Here is a 22,066-nt window from a genome sequence, read left to right on the forward strand (position 1 = left end):
GCAAAGACTTCATGAAGATTACAGCATTGAGAACTTGAAGACCTTTCAGTAGTTTTTCATTTGACTACGTGTGATGAAGTGTGTGTGTGTGACATAGAGAGAGACACAGAAAGCAAAGTGGGCGAGCGAGCATGCTTTCAGGCCGTCGCATCAAGGAGGAGCGAGAGACCAAACATGACATCAAACGTTGCAATTAGCTGACCCCTTTCTCCCGGAGTCACAGTTTGAAAAACTCTGCCTTTAAAACCCTGATTAAAATATGTTTGCTTTCTCATTCAAAATGACATTTGACAAGGTTAGTAATATTTCAACTAACTGCAAAAACATTCTTGTAGACGTAATCCTGTTTTTTTCCATCACTTTGCAGGGGCGCAGGTAACCTCAGAGCCAGTTTCCCATGAACTCAGTGCTACAATTTGAAAACAAACCAGCTGGGGGAGAAAAAAAAAGACAGAGTAGTTCAAAGTTTCTCTCAAGTGTGTTTTGTTTCACCCGGGCAGCTGAAGCTAAATGTTTTCTGATCATTTTTCAGGGCATTTATCCCCTTTCTAATTCAAACCATAACGAATACTTAAAACGGAGCCAATAGTCTTTTCTCCAACCACGGCTCCATCCATAGGAGCGACTCGGGGTGGGGCGTGGGGGCGTAGGGGGGCTGTCAGCAGCTCTGAGGATAGAGTTCCTCAAACTGTTAAACCCCCTCATCACCAAATTAGGAGAGGTGTAGTCTGTATGTCCGATTAAAAAGTAATACAAAAAGAAAAGTAGAATATAATTTAATCGTGCGCGACAGAATGAAATATCATTTCGAGAAGGAATTGTAATCAAAACTTTGGTTTGGAATCAATTTCAGGTCCAAGTTTCAAAAAAAGTGATACAAAAAAGACAGGAAACTTAAATAAACAAAATGAAAACCGTGTCTGATACAGTCATCAGTCCTGACAAAACAAGCTGAAGATAAGCGAGGAAAAAGGGGAAGGGATCAGAAGTGGTCAGGCCAAAACTCTGTCTGAAGTTAATAGTTTTCACATCCATTCCAGTCGCAGGAGAAGAGAATGTGAAGTGTCGGGCCGGACAGTGAGCCAGCGCAGGCTTAGCTGCAGCTGCGCTCAAATGGAAGTGGCACTTTCTATCAGAGGCCTTTCACCAGACAGCTCTATTCTGCCCGTTCACTCGTAACCTCCGTGACACACAAGACACCCATTACGAAAAATAAGAGTGGTCATTTAAAACACACACCCGTCATTGAAGAGACAGATTCCGGGTTTAACACGGGGTGAAGATTCATGGTGCGAACGTGCCAGCTGATAGAGATATCCCTCAAAATGAGAAATAGATTTCTCTGACATCTCTATGGCGGCAGTTCACAAGGGGGCGGGTCAAAGCCCCAAACCCAAAGAGTTTATATTTCACTTGTTCAGAAATGTATGCCTCTGTTATCTTGCATCAGTCCAAAGGAAAAGGATTGGATATCATCAGTTTCAACTTGCCGCTTGTGATGAAATGTTACATTGACAGCAGCAAGTTGGAATTTGGATCATATAATTAGCTCAAGTCCTTCAACCCTTGTCACAAAGTTTGCTTCAGAACAAAATAAAGAGTACAGTACAGAAAAACACATTAACATTAACAAAGCAAGAGTTGAAAATTTGTATCAGCAGTCATTTAGTGGCTGCACATTTATTCTAGAGGTTTTAATGGGGCTCAGTGGCCAGATGCATGTTTTTCCCCAATCGTTTATAAACCTGACAGAGTTTGTGGAGACAAATCTGTTGACCTGATAGATCTTGTACATTAACCCCCAGAATTGATGAGCAAAATCAGAAGGTCAGCACTTGGACGCAGGCTCTTCATGTGTCTTTGATTACACACTCCCACTACAGGATAGGCAGGCAGAGATGTTTAAGCTATCAGGCAATCAGACCGGCGAGAGACGTGAAACTCAAACCAGAGACGGGAGAGGGCTGCCTGGGAACAAGAATGGGGGGGGAAGAGGGGTCCTGACGAAGCCCTTTAACAAATGCCAGGCCGGTGCGGAAAGACTCAGATGTGCTTGTATCTCTTTCAGTGTTTCTGGCAACTACGCGAAGAGGTGAAGTAATACTGAAATATAAAGCAAAGCTCACAAAAAATAAATACCTTTTTCATCTGGTATTTAAATTAAATTACTTATGCTACATCAGTCAAAATGACTGCCATCAAGTGCAATCAGATACAGGTCAAAACAAACAATTCAAAACATCTAAATTATTTTTGAATAGGCATGAGGTCATATGGTAAATAAAAAAGTAAAAAGCTCTTACCTACAATTTAGAGTGATGGCTGTAAAATCAAAATAACATTGCTGCTTTTGACGTCACTTCAGAGGCTGACTGGTGTTTTGGTGCTGCATGTTTCCGTGTTAGTTTACAATAGTTCAGTTATGCTGTATAATCATGTGTTTTATCCAGGAAGAGTTTGTGAGATACGAGGACAACAGGAAGAATTTTGAACTCAAAAGCTTTATTTTTTTTATAGATATAAATCACTAAAAGCCTTTCATCAGGATGTTTCTAATTTTAATACACACAGAGGTCACACAGAGCCAGGACAACACTATACCATTGCCTTATCACAGGCGTACAAGCATGCACATACTGTATGCGTGTGTTTATCTTTATTTATGGGCTTACATTTCTGCTGGTAATATTAGATTCAAACAACCACTGTTTACAAGGAAATTCATTCATTGTTAGAAATGACAAGACTGGGAAAAGTAATGCACATGCAAAGCAAAAAGTCTGAAGCTAACCAAAAAGCTCAAATCAGTGGGAAGGAAGGAAATAAGCACGAGTGAAAAACAAACAAAACAAGGTTACGTGAGGGACAGTGGGCCTATAAAAAGAAGCCTGCTGTCTCGGTTATCTATAAGGAACGACTTATCACAAGCGACCAGCTCCACACAGTGACTGATGGGCCTCCACAGACCAGGAGTAGCAGCACATTATCTGGTACACACAGAGCAGCTCTTTAAATACAAAGGCAGAAATATGAAGCATTGTTTCCTTGGTTGTGATTTGGTAAAAAATATTGTATTTGTTTTTGCTGTGAAATGCGCTAATGTTTTTTTTGTGCCTACAAATACACAAAGACATTGCTGCCCAACATATAAATTAAGGCTAAGATAAGCATACACCATACAGGAATCAATGTGCTCGCAGGAAGACAACAGCCAACCCAACAAAATCAATAAATCACAGGAAAAAAAATTCAAGGAAACAGTAATCTCCCCAAAAAGCTGTTAAACACTTGCCATGTCATGAAGCCGCAGAGCCAGAACTAAAATATGCTCCCCTATTTATGTGTGGAGAAATATAAGATCTCTTTTGATATGCCAAATGCCAATTTCAGGATCATGTTGCTTCCATTCAGTTAGGATATTTTATTTACGACACTTTCTTTAGTCTCATTAATTTCCTGTGACAAGACACATGCAGGACTCATGTTACTTAGGACTCGAAAGGACACTGGAGGAATCATCAGATGACTCCTGGCCTCCTGCTTCCCCCTCAACAGCAAGGTTGACACACTTAAGCCCTTTAGTTGAACGGCATTAAGATGCTTTTGAAGGAGCTGCGGAGGTGCATGAAATGAAATACATAAAATGCCTTATAAACCAAAAGTCCTAGAATGATTTAAATATTTGTGTTATGGGGTGACCTGATGAATGCCCTGAGCAAAGAGTCCTTGGTTTGATTACTGCCCAGCTACACCATTATTGCAGATTGTTCCCCTACTCTCGTACCCCAAATTTCCTACATCTGCCTACATGTTCTTTCCCAAAGTTTCTGCGGGGCTTAGGTGATGTTGTAGCGGTGGGGTGGGGTGGACAGTTTTTTGACTAGCAACTGTGCATTTTTACATAATTATCATTACAATATTTATTTTGTCAAAAAAAATGATAATCACCAAACACTAATAAAACACAGCTTATAGTGTAGCTATAGTGGCTTAGGTGCTGTGAAAGTGTTACAAAAATGAAATAATACAAAAAAAAAAATACTAAAAAGTGTTCTTGCCTATATTTGTGTGGTCTACTGAGGTTGCCTGTACGGTGAGAACACGTTTAAATTACCTTTATGACAGATTCAGCAAAATACAAGAGATAACAAGCATCTTCAGAATTACCCATTTCCTGTGTCTGTAACATTCTACAAATGTGAAGAGCAGCAGTGTACGTGTTCAGGCCTTTGTGTGATGTATAGGAAGCATAATGCAATGTGTGCAAAATCTATTTGTCTCCGTGTACAGAACACATTACTGCAAGTTTAACGTCACACTGAAGGTAATGTAGACCTGAATGTCTTTTGGAGGTCAGGCAGCCATTTAAATTCTCCTGTTAGATTGACTTTTACAAAGAGCCTTTCTATTTCTTGCCCACTACTCCCTGCGCTTTTGACAAATGCTGCTGACTTCTTCCTGGAATGAAACCCAGAAGGTCAATGTAGAGGAAAGAAGAAGGGGGAAAAGGCAGCGAGACTGAGAAAATGAGAGGGGGGTGGAGTGGGGGGGGGGGGGGGGATGTCTCTGTAAGTCTGATGACATACATCGTGAAAGCTGACAAAAAAATGTATGTTCATCTTTAAAAAGTTCCATAGCAAAACAGGAATTCATGGAGTAGACATGCTTGCACCTCATTTTACTTGAGGCTTTCCTCTCCATCTCACAGTGTCACGGGCAAGCAGAAAGACAGGAGGAGGGGTATGTATCGCTGGGGTGCCGCTTTCTGTCCCGCTCCTCGTTTATACACACAGCGGCCATGTCAAAGCTGCTCTCACACTCAATGGTAAATGACAAATTTGGATAATGCACACATACAACCCTACTAAAATAAATAGGAGACATGGAGGCTTAACCAGAGCTAAATCCCGAGGCTGCTGGAGACCTGAGAGCGCGGATTACACCGCAGACGCCTTAAACAATGCACCCAAATGTGCATCCTTAAAAGCATGAAATCCTTGAAGCATCAGAGCCGGCTTGTCATTTACCATTAATATTCAGAGTTGCTTGTGCTTTGGGGGCCAGCATTGCACTTCTGCTGGGCTGATGTGCCCTAAAACAAACACTTGCAAAGCCCTAAAGGAACCACCATTGTGGATAGCTATTTTTCTAGCTGTGGAATATTCTACGAGAGGATGTCATAACAAAGGAAATAATAAAAGAGGCCACGTTCCTGCACTGCATGGGGCATCCATAACTATAAATAGGAAGAAGGCTGTGTCAGGCCCATATGCTTTACCAGGAAAACTTAAAATTGTGCTTTTAAAAAAACATGGGAAATTAACCTTCTTACTAGAATTTTGCATTATTATGAAGCACATAAAACTTCACAACAATTAAATATTCTAACCCTGAAAAGCCACCTCATCAACATCAAAATATAATGGCTTATTAAACACACTGGTGGTAGGTGCAGTGTAATACTGGCTCACTATGATTCTAGTGAATATAATAGAAAGGTTACTCTTGCAATTTTTCACCAGCCCTCCTTTCTTTGTTGTGCTCATCTCTGACAGGAACCTGAGGTAAAGTCTAGCAGGGCACAGGTCTTGGAGGTGTCACACTGTCACCCCAGAAGCGCCAGTGCCCGTCCTCAGGGATGGCCCTGTAATGTCCAGCCTCATTGTATCAGCAGCAGCCGCGGCCTGTGGGCGCCCTCTCTCAGGTGACATCCCCGATTTACTCTGGCTCTATGATGCCCGTTCTGCTGAGGCTTTTAATACTCTTATTTTATCAAACAGGCCCATATAACCTGACAATTTGCAAGAAAAAAACATATGCAGGTACACATACACTAGAGGAATATTATTTGAGTAAATCATTCATATGTAACCAGCAAGCAAACTATCTGCAGATCTAAAGATGTGAGGACAAAAAGCAATGAATCTTTTTTTTTTTTTTAAAGCTAAAGGCATAATCCGATGAATTCAATCAAGGTTATACCACACATTGTATCATTACACTCCACTAATTAAGCATTCCTGTCATCACTGCCTTGGAAAGTTCAACACAAATGATGGACATGTCTATTAAAAAAAGGACAGCAAAGAACAATATCTTGAATCTAAAATTTAATTTGATGTCGCAAATGGATTGACATTCTAAATCTAAAATAGAATTACTCTGCAATCTAATCTGTAAAACCTACACTTTCAGATATAATTGGAAAAAGTTCACAAAGAACTCAGGATGTCTAATTGCAGCTGTGTCGACTGATATAAAACATCACATAAATCATATTTCTGTCTTTTTATTCGCCAATATGTCAGCACGCAGATTAGTGATGCTGCAGGAACGGTCTGGTGAAACCCTTCAGAATTATAACTTCCTTAATTGAAGCATTGCTTCTATTACGCTCATCAAATAAAACAAAGAAAGGACAGATTTGGCTGGAGATCGATATGTGCTTTTGGAGCATGAGAATTTTCTGCTAGTAATTATGGGAGGACATGAATTATCTGCATTACAACAGGGTGTGACTTTCAAAATTACTGAAACAAAGAATCCAGATGAAACATAATGCATGTGCGTGCATTCAAGTGTCAACAAATTTCCAAGTGGTCAAGCCAGATGATAATAATGCCAAACCCGAAAGTCTTAACCCCCATTTCATATGAGGGAGAAATGAGGCATACTGTCCCATTATTTTGCTATAAATCATTTTTTGTGGACGGCTGACAGCTTTTTATCAGATCTAACCTTTTCAAGCCTCCATTAAGAGCGCTAACATTTTCAACTCTGACACATTTGCAGTTTACGAATCGCACAGCTGATTTAGTTTGGGAGGGGGCGAGCTAGCGTCTGTGCTCATTTTCACACAGGCTGTCCGTTTCTTTGGGTTGGTCGGGATGGGGAGGGGAAGAGAAAATAGAGAATGCAAATGCAAATTGAAGCTCTGAATCTATTTTGTGTTACTCTACATCTGTACGTTTAATCTGTTATTCTACAAAGTCCCTTTGTTGTTTCTGATAAAAAAATGTCTTTATTTTATTTATTTTATTGATTCTTAGTACACAAGGTAGGGTAGGTAGTTACTTTATTAATCCCCAAGGGATGCTACATTTAAGGGCCACAAAGTCAAAATCTGACAAATTTATAATGAGTGGATTTCATCAAAGCAGAGATGCTGGGAAACTGTACTCAGCAAAGACGAGGCAAAAAAGATACAAAAGACAAAGACAAGCATTATATAAATTTAACAGGAGCTGTTAGATATTTGTTTTGTGACTGAGCTGTGATGTAAAAGGATGTAGTGTTAATATTTTGACCGATTTTTTTTTTCTTTTTAATATTTTTTTGTACAAGCTGTGATACACGCTCCACTAACAATAAGGACCAATCATTGATCTATAGATCTATCTAATTATCCATCCATCAAGTATCAAAACTTCTCTGGTGTCTTTTGTCCTCCATTCTGGATACACATCTTTTACAAGGGACTTCACAGACTGAAAACTACATATTATGTAACTGAAATTCACAGCGACCACTTCAGTGAAATGGTCAGTATTTGTAATTAGCAATAAAAAAAAAACACATTTCTGTTCAAAATTTTGGCAAATCAATCAATAATTATTTAATAATCAGCAAATGATTATTACCTGCTTTATTCTGGTGTCGGTACTGTATGTGATCAGCGAGAGAAATACAAGAGCAGAACTTTAACTGCTGCTCGCAGAGTTATGGAAGGAACTTTGCCAACCATAATTGATTTAAGTACGCCATAATCAAGGAGCGGCAGTTAAGGTGGTACCACACCAGAGTCCATATTTCATTACATGCTGTGTTTAACCTTACCCACTTCTCCTAAAACACACAAGAGGCTCATTATGTGTTTAATATTCACCAGCAGGTGAATAATTTTTATGCAACTCTGATAGTTGGGAGAGATGGATCACTCAATTATGTGAACATCCGTCAGAGCAGAGGGCTCACTGGCTCTGGAACGCCATCAGCTAAGATTGATGGCTGGGAGACACCAATAGCTGCTGCTTCACCATCTCATTCAGGCACTGGGCCTGAACATGCTGTCTGATTCTGCAAAAGGCCGTTTTTCTCTCCATTTTTTTTCAATCGTTTCTCTTTTTTTCTTGGGAGCATTGTAGGTGAAGCGTCATTACCCCTCACTCCACTGAAGAGGGGTTCATTATGGGGTTAGTGTGTTGGCAAGACTATTGTTTGGATGATAAATGCAGTTGGTGAGGGCTTTGGAGGGAAAATTAGTTATGTTTTTTTCTTTTTCGACTACAAAAACATGCCCCCACTCTGCAGTGCTTGAGGGCAAATGAAGAACAATTAACACAAGCAATGGGTGAAGCAGCTCAGTTAACGCAAATAGGGAATTCATGAAAAATAAGCAAATCACTGGAAATGTCAATCAGGGGCAATGGAGTAATCACAAACACTGGTGTGCGATTCCAAGGGCAGTCAAAAAGTAAACTGAACGGTTTACACTCAGGCTCTGAAACCTGACTTTGAGGAATGAAGGAATGGACAAACACCCCAAACATCAGCCCATCAGGGGCCCGTCTCATGACCTCAAACCAACTAATGAGAAGTGAAGTAGAAGGCGAATGATGTCATCCCATCACTCTCTTGTCACCTGTTTCTCTATTGGTTTACATTTTTGGGGCAATTCAAGGACTCTAAATTCACAGCGTTTAATTTACACACAAACATGCACACACACACTTGTACTTCAGATGACGATGAATAAGGTCTAACAATTACAGAAAGACGAGGCATGTTTTAAAATGTCAGAAGTAAATTTCAATTAAAATTTACAAGGGTGCAGGAAAAGGTAAAGTCTGAAGGGACTGATGTTTTTTTTTTCTTTTTTGACACAGTATTTGTCTGACTTGGCTGCTGGCTGGCATGATGGGATCTACTCTGTCAGTTCCTTAATACACTTGGACAAGACTGCCCCGGTGAATACAAATGAGAGACAGCCATGGGCAAATATGTAAAGCTCAGACTAACCCTAACTGTCTAAACAAGCTGTAAATATCCCTGTATTTTGACCTATTGTAAACTAAAACCACGAGTACCAAAGTTCATACCAAAGAAAAATGTATGTTATATCCTTCAATCTAAACCTACACTGAAATATTCATGGAGACATTTTATCTCTATGTCATACGGCTCAATATGCTAATTGAGACTGCTTCACATGATTCTAAATTTGCCGGACTAAGAGATTGTTTTGAAACTTAAACAAAGACTATTTTTTCTTTGAGGTATTTAATGAGAACTTACAAAGATGCAAGCCATCACAGATTGGCTGTTTTTTAAGTTACACCTCAGTGACTTATAGTTGCTGACATCACAAATAGTAAAAAAAAAACACAAAAAAAACTGCGCTTTCTCTCTGGAAGTAGGCCATTTCCAAATAAAAATATGTTACTCTGAGAAAATAAAACACACCATTGATTATGACCTTGACCTCGTCTCCTGCATTTTAACTGCTCAGTGATATTGGATGAGTCATCTTCCCAGATAATCAAATGATTGTTCTGCTCGGCGTCTGGAGGCAGGAGTAACATTGCCTTTCATATGATAAAAAAAAAAAAATATATTAGTCTCATTATAAACAACAGCAGAAATCTCTCTTTGAAGTTTTAGTCACTTAAAATTCAGATTTGACATTATTTGTCAGATAAATGTCAGTCTCTAATTAAATCCTAAATGAAAGGCATTATGAATAACATGTATTACCAACTTCATTTGTGTGCTAAGATTGCAAAAGAATATTTGTAACAAGCCATTTTCAATAGAAATTCATTATCTATACAAGAAAAATCTGTCTTGTATAATCATTTATAGGCAGACAATAGATTATTTGTTTTAGGTTGGGAAACTGCGCAGATCAGAAATCTCACTGATGGTAAACAGCTTCACTTTCTGTGTTGTGGTCCTTGACAGATTCAGAAATCTGATCCTCATCTGGTACTGCACATGTACCAATAAAACCAAAACAATGACACAGAAAACAAGAGAACCCGACTGCCTGGTTTCTGGACACGGCGTCAAAACTGAAACCTCCCGGCACTCCAGCACCATGTCACAACATGTCAGCTGGCCATCACAACTGATGGAGATCAGGGCCGTTGCGAAGTACTGGAACCCAGTGGTAAGGGAGGCAGGAACGTAAAGACCATGTGTGAGCGACCACCAGTCCTCTGTGTGTGTCGCAACACAAAAGTCTCTCTGACTGCTTCAGTTGGGAATGAAGTCCAGTGAGTATAATGCCAAATGGGCGTTTTTTTAAAATTTTTCTTTCAAGTGTGTGACACTTTTTAAAGCAGATGTTATTGTTGGTATTTAATAGGGAATTAGTGACCTATTCTACCTACAGGACCATTATAGTTTTAAAGTAAAAAAATTTGCATTTGCAACTTAATGATCTCTGTGGGTATGAAAACAATGTTCTCTCAAGAGCTGAAGAAATAGGTCTGTATGTTGCATAGGTTTTCATCGCCAGGTTTCATTCACAAAGTTGTGCACACACACACATTCACCCACACACACACACACACATCTCTGTTCCACCATCGTCAGACCACGAGGCGGGTTCTTGTTCCAAAAGGTTCTCATGACAACAGATGCAATGCATTAATCACCAGTTTCCAAGCTTCCCTTCCAACACAATGTTTGTACTCTACAAAACAATCAAGTTCACAGGCAGACCCTTCAGGCCGTAAAGGGCTCCAATGACAGGAATGGATGTAGAAGTATAGTGTAATATACAAATGTACCATGTGAAATTCTGTGGTTACAGTGTGGCCTATATGCCAGCAGGAGGAAGTGGTATGCGTTGTTGGAAAGAGATAGGAGTTGCTTTTTACACTGAGGAAAGTGGTGGTGGTTTGTGGTTGAAAAAAGGAGAAGTTATAAAGGCTATGCAAACAGAAAAAAGTAGTTGCAATATTATATGACTAACTAAGTTAAAGTAAATGAAAACAGAAAGAGGGCGCTCACCTGTTCCAGTAGCTCCAGAACTGTTCATTGAGATAGGTGCGGTGGCTGTGGTCATCTCCAAAGGAGGCTTTGCTCTCAATCCAGTGTACAATGTGTCCCTCCACAGCTTTACACAAACAAAAACACACAGCAATACTCAGAAAACTCGTGACAAGAAAGCCACACAAGCAAAATCCAGAAGGGACAAGCGACATTTTCTTTGTATTTTTTTCCTGTCATGCACAAAAATAAAAAAAACAACACTCTGACGATAGCATAATACCTTTCAAAGAAAAAGGTGCATAAGGTCAAAATGTAGTTATTTCAGATAAATGCTGACATTTATAAAGTAAATACTAACCAACTGGAACCTCCAGGATGATGTCCGGTGTTTTGTCGTAGCCCATAGTTCTCAGTTGGTTTTCATCTACAGGAGATTTTTAACATCAGACAGTTACTTTGCAATAAGTTTTTATATTCAACATATAAGTTCTGTTAGATAATCAACTTACAGCATGAACAGAAATCACAGGCTGCTGACCTAACCGCTTTCCCCAAGGTGCTAACACACTCCTCAGTGTTAGCAAAGCAGAAGAAATAGCAGTAGAGGACACCAAGAGCAGTAAAACCATTAACTACAGCTGCCACATATTCGCTGTCATTGCACAAAAACCTGTAAAGCCCAGTTACAGACCTGCTCTCCAGTTTACAGTTTGGCAGTGCTTTATAAAATATACAGCAAGAGGACAAGGTTGGCATTATAGCCTCTGTAAGCGTGACCCCTGCCTGCACAAGTTGCAGCCATTGTCCTTGACTTCTGGCGCGCTTCGGCCATTATCCCCACAACACCTGATTTCTCCATTAAATCTCAGGCTGACCAGGTCATTCAGTTCTAAGGGCCTGCCTCTTTGTCTCCAGCCAAGCTCAACTAATGGGGCATGGAAGGGAATTGAGGCGAGATGGAGGGTGGCGGTGTCAGTGGTGGTGAGGAGGTAGCATCAGCCAAGGATGAAGAAAGAGAGCTGGGAGAGGTCAGCGAGGCTGCCAAAGGCCCGTGCTGCAGAGGGGCATCCTGGATGTGGTAATATAGGTGTAGATGTGTGTGATAGAACGGGAACCTCCGCTCACACCCACTGGGCTGTTGACATTCTCATGTGGCTCTGATCGCTGCTTTATATCAGCTTTGATTAAAATTAATGGGCCATCCCTGCTGTTGGGTAGCTTATTTCCAAACCATTTATCAGATGGGGTGAGGCCGCTTCAGTGGCCCTCGTGCCCCCTGAACTCTGACAGTTTCAGAACAGTCCTGTGTGCAGCCCTGAAGAAAGGTCAGCACTGCATGTCCAAATAAATGATATGGTCTTAATGACAGAGGGAATGACTTCTATCCTTCATCACTCATCTGACCTAGGGGATGCTGATGGGATGAGGGTGTTGGGAGGAAGGGAGGGTTCAAAATTCTGTCCCACAACTTCATAAGTGAACAGTAGACACTCCAACTTGATTCAATTTTGTTGGAAAGAGGCAATCGTATTAGAAAAGTAGATGATGTTAAAGAAAACTATTATGTCTTAATATAACTATTAAGACATTTATGACCACATAAGAGGAGGTTTTACCCCATAACATTAAATCTCCCTAAAGAACCTCTGGACAAAGACAAAATATTCAAGGGAATGAAACAATTAGCACTTTTTGAGGCTTTTATTTTTTAAATATTCATTATACGTTGGTGCATAAACATCCAAGGATATACGATAACAGCTCTGCTTGTTAGCAGATCAATAGGAGATAATATCCACTGCATCAGTCATGTCCCTGCCTTCCTTTTGTAAGCTTACCAAAAGGCTATATTTCCATGACCAAAACTGACTTTAAAAACAGAGGTTTAAAAGATGAAGAGATGGCTTACCCAGAAAGGACAGGTTCCTCTCCTTCAGTTTGTCACAGAGCAGTACCTCATGCTCCTGGCCGATAGCACTGAGAACAGAGTCAAGGATTCCAACATACTCCCAAAACACCAAAATGTTTTGGTACAATATGGATTTAGCAGGGGCAATAACATAAAGTTCTAAAACAGCCTTTATGTGAATAGAAAAAGTGACATAAAAACCTGCAGCAAGACAGTTTTGCCTGTGAAATTTATGAAAACCACAACCTGAGGTGATGCAAGTTCAACTGTGCATGTGCATGTTTGACATCAGTTACAGTTAAGAATCTGCTTCTCACCGCTATTGGTTTACTATGCAAAGTGAAAGCCACTTTCTCTTCATGCCAGCTTGGAGCGTAATCAGAGTTTCAGGTCAAGTTAAATCTGCTTTCACAACAAATCTCCAAAGTGCATTACCTAAATGAGAAAGACTAAACAAATGCCCGTTTGACAAAATGCATAGAGTGCATGGGCTCGATGCTCTGCTCATTTCTCTAAAATCTTTGAAGAAAAATGCTTTTAGAATAAATGCCACTTTATATTAGCTTCTTGATGCCACAGAGAGTAGTCTTGCACATATTAAGGCTCCAAGTTGCATTTGCATTTCTTTCTTTTTGCAAGAGTTACAGAAAAAGTTCCTCTGACATTATATGTCCCTCAACCAACACCAATCACTCAAAGTGGGTTCTAATTAATACTCTGATTGGCACGCATGAATAAAGAGCTATCCCTCTCACATGTGGATGGAGTTCTTTGAAAGCACAGAGCAGCGGGGCGGTTATCATGAACTCATTGTGGCAGAGTAACTGACTTTAAGTTGACACTGAGAGGACTGCCCATAGAATGGTAAAATGAGGGGGGGTGTGGGGTGTGGAAGGAGGGCATGGTGGGACAGGGTTGACTGGCTATGAACAGAACAACACAGCCCCACCGCGCACAAGAAAGCCTGGACAGACACAATAACATACGGACGTACACATGTAGACTCATTCAAATAAGTATCCTCCCCCAGGAAACAGTTGGTCTGCTACCAAGCTGGTTGACTCCCATTCTGCCCCTACAGTTAAGGCCACAGCCCCATTAGATGAGGAGAGGGTTTGTGTAAGTCATGTAGCTGAATTATGAGTAAATTAATAGTTAAATTTGGACTGATGTTTCCAAACCTCTTCGTGTACTACAAAGGAATTATCAAAACTAAATACAATTCAATTAAAGTGGATTTAAAAAAAAAATCAGTACCTGAGAACATTTGCCATTTTTCTTCTACAAGCCTTTTGAATGATAATTCTTTTCTTGTATCATAGAACTATGGGTCTGATCCACTGCGTGCACATGAAGATGCATTTAGATCAGCCTATCCTCTCCTCCTCCTCTTCCCTCCATCGCCTTCCAGCCCCTGTATCGGTGATAGTGGGATGGCAGGCAGGATGAAACACTTCCTCTGTGAAGCAGAACTTTTATGTCAGGTGAAGCCAGACACATCTCATCCCCTTCAATAGCTCCTCGTCAATTTCAGGCTTAAAATTTTATGGGATAGGATACTGTTTGATGCAGTCTACCAGCGGTCCATAACAGCAGTCATTTATTGTGCACTGAAAAAGAGGGGGAAGAAATATTATGGCGCGCCAAAAGGGGTGGGTGGGTGTAAGGGAGGTGAGGGAAGCCCGTACATTGCTGGGTAAAGGAGAAAACACAGGAGATGCCGACTGATTGGCAGGCATGACCGCCGGCTCTCACATGACCTCATCAGCAAACATGAGCGGCTGATGCCGTCTGTCAGCCAGGTGCTGGAGTCACATTTAAAAACTCACTGTACATGAGCAGTGGATTTTTTTTTTTTACATGGGAATTAGTGAGGCAACGCACATTTAAACATTTTATGACAAATTAATTAAGTAATAAAAAATATAAATTTGATTCTATGTAATCAAACAATTTAAATGTTTTCTGTGATATTTCAGTTAAAAGCAAAACTTACCTGGCTGATGTGTTTGGACAAAATTTGGTCTGGAATTAACGATGGCTCCTTCAGCATGCTGTTGAGGACTGTTTTAGAGGCTGAGAACAAGGCAGACAAACACAAAAATCTCATTAATATTATTACGCAAATGACATGAAACATAACAGCTTGTCTAACTTATTCAATTTTACAAAAAGAACATTCAATTGCTTCATTGAATGCAGTGTTGCAATAAATATAGAGGCAAAAGACAGCCCGGATAATATGTAATTCACCGTGCCACTGTTAGTGCAGTATTTCTACCCTTGTCCATTAGATGGCTGCTTGGTGTCTATACAGATTTTCTATAGATAAATGTTTCAGTCCAGAGCACAGGCGCTTCATGTAGTTTATCTATGTTATGAACGCTCACTATTCTGCATCTCTCATCCCCATTCTTGCTCTGCTAACATTATAAATCAGCAAGGAAAGCCTGCTTGGATTGACTCGCTGTTACTGCAACAGCAAAAAAAAAAAATTCCTTAAATCATTTCTTAAAAAGATTTGGATTAAATGGATTGTATCATTGTGTGACGACATGGTCGAGGCGCGCCATTTTAGTGATATATATATACACACACGTGCTCCTGACAGACTTGCAGTATTACAGACAATACAAGGAATGTTTCCCTTCACATTTCAGGCATGGACGGTGCCTGCACCAGCAATGCAGATATTCTCAAGCTCATCTAAAAAAAAAAAAAAAAAGCACAGACTACATAACTGTTAGGACAGCTTATTTGAAGATATATATAAATATGGATATTAAAAAAAAAAATAATAAAAAAAAATGAATTAAAAAACCCCAAATGAAAAGAATCAATTGATTGCTGACTGGATCATTAAGCCTCTGTTAAACGGGTTTCATTAACAGGAAGGCACATTTTTCCCATCCTACCTTCCCCTATAGACTTCTGTCATTGGCATTACTCCTTGAGAAAACTATCACAGAGAGGACAAACAGTGCTATGATCCCTCATCTACCTTATGATGATATAAAAAGTAGGGAGGGAGGAAGTAAAAGCTCATTCAGAACGCCCTTCTCTCTTCTGTTTCTCTTGTGTCTTTGTCTCTATCTTTCTCCGCCACAGGTTTTTCTTAATTTCTTCTCTTACCTGCTTTTTGTTTCAGTCTCCCCAAGCCATGATGCACCCCCCAGCCCACCCCATAACCCCACGCTCCCTCTTAGAGCTGCAAGGCACAGGGCTGTGCTTTATTTCTCTGCTCATTTTTCTTGGAGATTGGTACCTTCACACGCAGATCCATACCATGCTCCCGTGCAGTGCAGGCGGCGGTGAAGAAAGAGGGTTATATTTTCCCCTTGAGTTAGGACACCTCATGACAAATGATAATGGATAATCAATAAAGTGGGAAATATGAGGCAGCAAACTTTATGAAGCCAGGAGACATATTACTCCCCAACAACACTGGTTTCCCTTAACAAAGTCACTACTCGACTGTGCCTAATAATCTGAAGGAAAATCAAAGGACCCGCAACCACATCAGCAATATTGGCAACTTATTCCACTTTAATGGCATTTTGATTGATTTTTCCCCTCTTCCTAATGGTCGTTTTATAGATTTGACGCTGCTTCTGCAAAACAGTAGCGTGTAATAAACCTCCCCGAAGGCAAACGTTAGCCATTAAAGCTCTTGTCTTACCAGCGCTCGTAATTGGAGGTTGACCACCACCACATTTAGGTCTCTCACATAACACACACATCTAGGAATAGACTTTTCTCTCCTGTGTCTCCCGAGCCTTTTGGTATTTTTTTTTTTTGGTAGATGGCCATAATAAGTGATAGGATCCCTTTCTCCTGCTCCTTTTGAGCGATGGGGTTAAAAATAGCCATAAAGAGGTGACCTTGGCGCTGACATTGTGGAATTTCAGCCAAGCATTGACCTGATGAAAATGGAAGGCCAGGCTGCTAATAAATCAGGATGCTTTTAAAATGAGTTTACCCTAATGCTCATTCATCACGGGCTGTAATGCCATTTGCCGGCCCGGGATTCGCTGCTGTGCACAAACACAGCAGTAAATAACAACAGGGCCCTTGCATCCTTCGCATCGTTGCAGCCTCCAACATCAGCATACATTTATTAAAGACGCCCCCGCCTTGCTCGGCAGCACACCTCTATGACACCCTGAGCGCCTCTCTGCCACACACACATACACACACACACACACACACACACACACACACACACACACACACACACACACACACACACACACACAAGCCATGCTCTTTAAATACACACACTCAAGGCACACACAGACGCACACATAAAACATGTGCAGGAAAATAAAAAGCACAATCTGAAGAACACCAGACACAGAGAACAAAGCCCTGCAGCGCAACTTTGCACCTTGTAAACATTCACCAAATTTACTGTAATTGTCCCATGTTGGTATAAATTCTGAGTAAGGCACCATATCACACCGTCAACATCTGAACAGAAAGAACAGAGAGGAGGAGAATAATAGATGTGAAAACGCTACGCCTCCATTGGGATTTGCAAAAGAAAACAACCAGTGTAAACAAATCACGAGCCTGTTTTCATATGCAACTCCAAAACAAGATAAACCATATAAAGCAAGGTAGCGGCAACATAACCTTGGCTCGATTTCAGATTGCTTACTTGTGTCATTTGTAACTACTCTTCTTTTTTCCACTAGGGTGAAAAAGCCATTATCTCAAACACAAAAAAATGTAGAGAAACCTCATTAAATAGCAACATTTGTTGAGGGAGGACCGTAATAAACAATAACGGATGACGATAGTTATTGCCCCTGACACTGATGAGCTCCTCTGCAAGTTTGTTTATTAATTAAAAAACCCGTTTTTTTTTTCCACGGGTGGGGGGGACAGTTACCCATTTCCTCTATAAGCCCACACACTCCCCCCCCCCCCCCCCCCCCCCCGCAACACTCCCCATGCACAAGCCATTGAGCTGTGGAGGGGCACTCGTTCATCAAACTTCATGGAGCAAGGGAGAGACAGGTCCTGATAATGTGCGCCGCTAAAGCTGATTTTCCATGATGAATCTCGGAGCATATAAATTGGCTAATATCTGAAAACATTTACAGATACTAGAGGAATTGACTACTTGTGGGACATGATGGATGAGGCTCTCCAACACTGGCCGACAGCTCTGCAAATCTCTGCGGCTGCCTAAAGCCCTCATTTGATTTTCCAATTTACTCCTTTTAAATTTATCCTCCTGCATTGAAGGAAAAAAAAAAAAAAAAGCAGAAGATGGGAAAGAGGGAGAGAGTTGGAAGACGATAGGAAAGGGGAAAAAAAACAAAAGTGTTTTTTTTTTTTTTTTTTTAACTATCTGTGGTGGTGTGTAGGTGCTAGTTGATGATATGAGGTGGTATCTCCTGTGCAGGAGGAGCCCAGTCCCTGAAGAGGTTACTGGGGCAGAACTGATCTGCTTCCACCTGATTCTTCCTGATAGCGGTGAGATGAGACTCTGCATTTCTGTGTGTGTGTGTGTGTGTGTGTGTGTGTGTGTGTGTGTGTGTGTGTGTGTGTGTGTGTGTGTGTGTGTGTGTGTGTGTGTGTGTGTGTAGCTGTAGTAATAGTAGATCTGGGGAGGCTCTGCTATGGAGAGAGGCTTCCCAGGTCAGGCCATTAGACTGTGGCAGAGGCTGACTGGAGCTCCTCTCCTGAAAAGGAGTAATTAGTATACTTGTCAAGTGAAGTGCCACGGTGCTGCTTACCTCCCTCGCACCCATCCCTTGCGCGCGCGCGCACACACACACACACACACACACACACACACACACACACACACACACACACACACACACACACACACACACACACACACACACACACACACACAGTCTTGGCCTCCTTACTACCTCCCTTCTTGCTAATGAAGTGCCCTTACTCTCATTATTTGAAAAGAAAGTCTGAATACACACACACACACACACACACACACACCCACACACACACACACACACACACACACACACACAAGCTCTTCTACACTGGAGAGGTGAGGGAGAGAAGTAAGGAGCACTTGAAGACAAGAGAGAAGGAACTATAACAATCGGCGGATTCTAAGTTGAGATTTTACTGGATGGAACATAAGACAATATTCAGTTATCAACATGTTTTATCTGTTAAACATTGAAGTTATTATGAATTCTGTCAAGGAACCTAAGGATCATAGTAGAAACTAACATTCTCACAGTGTTAACATCAAACACCGGACATTTATAACCTTGCGTACAAGGATTCTGTAAAGGAATGTGACAATAAATCTTAAAGGCGGTCGAATCACATAGTTACAAAACATGGAGCAGCAATCTAATCTGGAGCTGGGCCTTGGGAAAATGGAAAAGGTCAAATAGCTAGCAAAATTGCCTCCTCAAAAAAGTATGTCTAAATCTGGAGGCACATCAACTCCTGTCAAAGGAGGAATAGAGAGAAAGATGAAGAGATAGCAGGAGGGGGAAAAGAAAGAGCATGAGCTCCCCCAGTGTGTCTGCTATAGTGACTTCTAAGAGGTATCTACTGACACAGAATTAAAATGACAATACAGCAGTTTACTATGTAATGTCATCATTGTATCATTCTCAGCACGCTGAGATACCTTATGTGTTCTGTCCAAACATCATCCCAAGCAATGCCAAAATTTTAAAACAATTTGAACATGTACTTTTTAATAGTACAGCTTTTGGGATTACTAACTTCACTGAATCATTTTATTCATATCTATGTATTATTTAATGTTTAATGATCAGTAAAAACATCAAACATTTGTTCAACATTTAGAGGTCTTTCCTACATTTTTTTCTTTCTATAATTCTTGAATTAAAAATGTATTTCAGTTTTAAATTAATTCAATTCCTTCTTAGCTTTATCGCGATTACATATACTTCCATACAGTTAAACATAGTGTCCAGTACGAAAGAAAAAAAAGAAGTCAGTGCTAATAAAAAGATTGTATGATAAATAATATTTTTTTTTGAATATACAATTTTTGTATAACAAAATCTAAAGATATGAACATAAGCATTTTGAGGTTCTCACTTTCTAATATATATAATATATATAGATAAATAAATGAATAAAACGAAATGATAAATTCCTCTTGATTGACATTTTTCTATTTTTTTACTAGGCTTATAACAACTTATTCAAAACTTAAACATATTAATGAACCCCCCAAAAAACATTAACTTTTTTTTGTAAAAAAAACAAAACTTAAAGGAGCACTAGCATATACACCGAGGCTGTCTCGACTGGGTGCACATGTGACCTTTCCTCTCCTGCTGCCCAGTCTGTTTTCATGAGGCAAGGAGCATTATGGATGTTGATATCATATTCAATACCCGATAAAACTGCTTTGAATATATTGATTCATTTACGAGCGCCACCAGATAGTCTTTCATTCTGCTTGACTGATGCTCTCTCCAATACTTTTGCAGCAAAGGAGCCGGGGGAAGCAGCTTGTTGGCTGTGTCGTCATGTTGAGGTGTGGTGGTGTGTGTTGCTAGTGAGGAGGAGGTGTGTGTGTGTGTGTGGGGGGCGGGGGGGGGAGGCAACACAACAGGCGAGCAAAACAACACAAGGAAGGTACAGAAAACAATTTAAAACTCTGTATTGATCCAGCGCTAGTGATTGTACATATATTCTATAGTCCCAGAGGCCCCATTCCTGTGTCTCTTAAATGCATGGGGAAAGAGAATGGGGAATAAAAAAAACTATGGCGCTAGGCAAAGGCAAGCCACTCACCCAGTTGGGGGTAATGTCCCTTATATAGAAGTCTATTGATCTTTGCAGTGCGCCTGCCTGCCCTCCCTCTGGAGTCCGACTAAAACACACAAATACACACACATGCACACTGGAGCGCAGTCTGGGGCTGCAGGGGGGCATGACAGATTTGCCTGCCAATAGCACTGAACCAACCTGTTAGCTAATTGCCAGCAAAGACAATTATCCTTGCATTGTTTCATAGTGGAAACACATTACTGGAGTCTAATATACACACAGGGAGATTCGATGAGTTGACCGCACAGCCCATGTGGATAGCAATTCATGTGCACAGCCTGGGCAGGTCATGGGGAGATTGCTCTGTCAAAACATAAGTCACCCTCACAGCCGCTGACTTTACTGCAGGCAACAGTTGAGAGGTAGCTACAGTATAATGACATCAACATTTGAAAACGTTTCATATTCATATTGCAGGCAACAATCGGATCTAAATCACATCATACGTGTACTTATTTAGGGTGATTTGGATTCAAGATTATCCTGTAAAAACCATTGAGTCTCTGTGAAATCGCTTTCTACAAAAAACATTGACAAAAATGTGAGATATTGCATGGTTACAACACGGGTGAAATTAAACAACGATCATCCAGGAAGTTTCATCTGCTACAAATCTATTCTGAGTAATAATAAAGCATGTTTTTACTGTATGGAGATGGACGGATGCTGTGTGCTATTATCTGAGACAGAGTGCTCCTCCTGGATGAATGCCCTGTTCTACAAGCTGCTCAGACTAGTATTTTGACAGGCAGTGGATAACAGTGGGTCCAAAGCAATCACATCTTTGACTTTGACAAATGGCTGTGCTGTGGCGAAGTTGAAAATAACACACATCCACTTTAATCTCTTTCTTGATTAAATTGGAAGCACGTCTTTTTGACATCATGCGATTCACTCTCAAAGCACTGACTACTGCACAGACACACATGCACAATCCTCAGGATAGACCCGCGTGTGTATATATGGTAGTGGGAGTCTCAGAGCGAGTGTCCCAGAAAGCGGTTTAGTATGAATTAACAAATATCACATCCAAAAAAAGTGTGAGTACAAAAGTAAAAAAGATTTGTAGAAGATGATGCAAGACATTTCTAGCCAGGAGAAAGTAAAAAGACACAAACCAGAATCACATGGACAATAATTCTCACAATTTCTGGAAAATGTCTCTGACACGTTCAACAAAAATATTTGCGTCTGGAATTTTGTTCTCAAGCAATGTGTCCATCAGCACTACCTAGGAATGGTTTGCTTTTTCTGCCACAGTTTTCCTCAAGTCAATTTCCTCAGCAGACTCCAGATAGGCACAGAGACGGAGAAGGGGATGAGAGAAGAGGAGAAGGCAGGCGATAG

The 22,066-nt window shown here is 40.6% G+C and overlaps 1 protein-coding gene across 4 annotated transcripts in view; it reads right to left on the reverse strand.

Moving 5' to 3' along the window:
- Window positions 1-22,066, reverse strand: part of cdin1 (CDAN1 interacting nuclease 1) — a 54,569-nt gene that overhangs the window by 16,260 nt on the left and 16,243 nt on the right. For all 4 annotated transcript variants that reach the window (XM_069152495.1, XM_069152493.1, XM_069152494.1 and 1 more), the window contains exons 7-11: window positions 14,904-14,983; window positions 14,468-14,517; window positions 12,908-12,975; window positions 11,357-11,422; window positions 11,017-11,122 (exon numbers count right to left, since the gene is read on the reverse strand). In XM_069152495.1, the coding sequence (XP_069008596.1) occupies window positions 11,017-11,122; window positions 11,357-11,422; window positions 12,908-12,975; window positions 14,468-14,517; window positions 14,904-14,983 (370 nt within the window). The remainder of the gene's footprint in view (window positions 1-11,016; window positions 11,123-11,356; window positions 11,423-12,907; window positions 12,976-14,467; window positions 14,518-14,903; window positions 14,984-22,066) is intronic.

Source organism: Embiotoca jacksoni, unplaced genomic scaffold, assembly GCF_022577435.1.
Source record: "Embiotoca jacksoni isolate LCO1_2020_lvr unplaced genomic scaffold, fEmbJac1.0.p SCAF_18, whole genome shotgun sequence".
Classification (NCBI taxonomy): Eukaryota; Metazoa; Chordata; class Actinopteri; family Embiotocidae; genus Embiotoca; species Embiotoca jacksoni.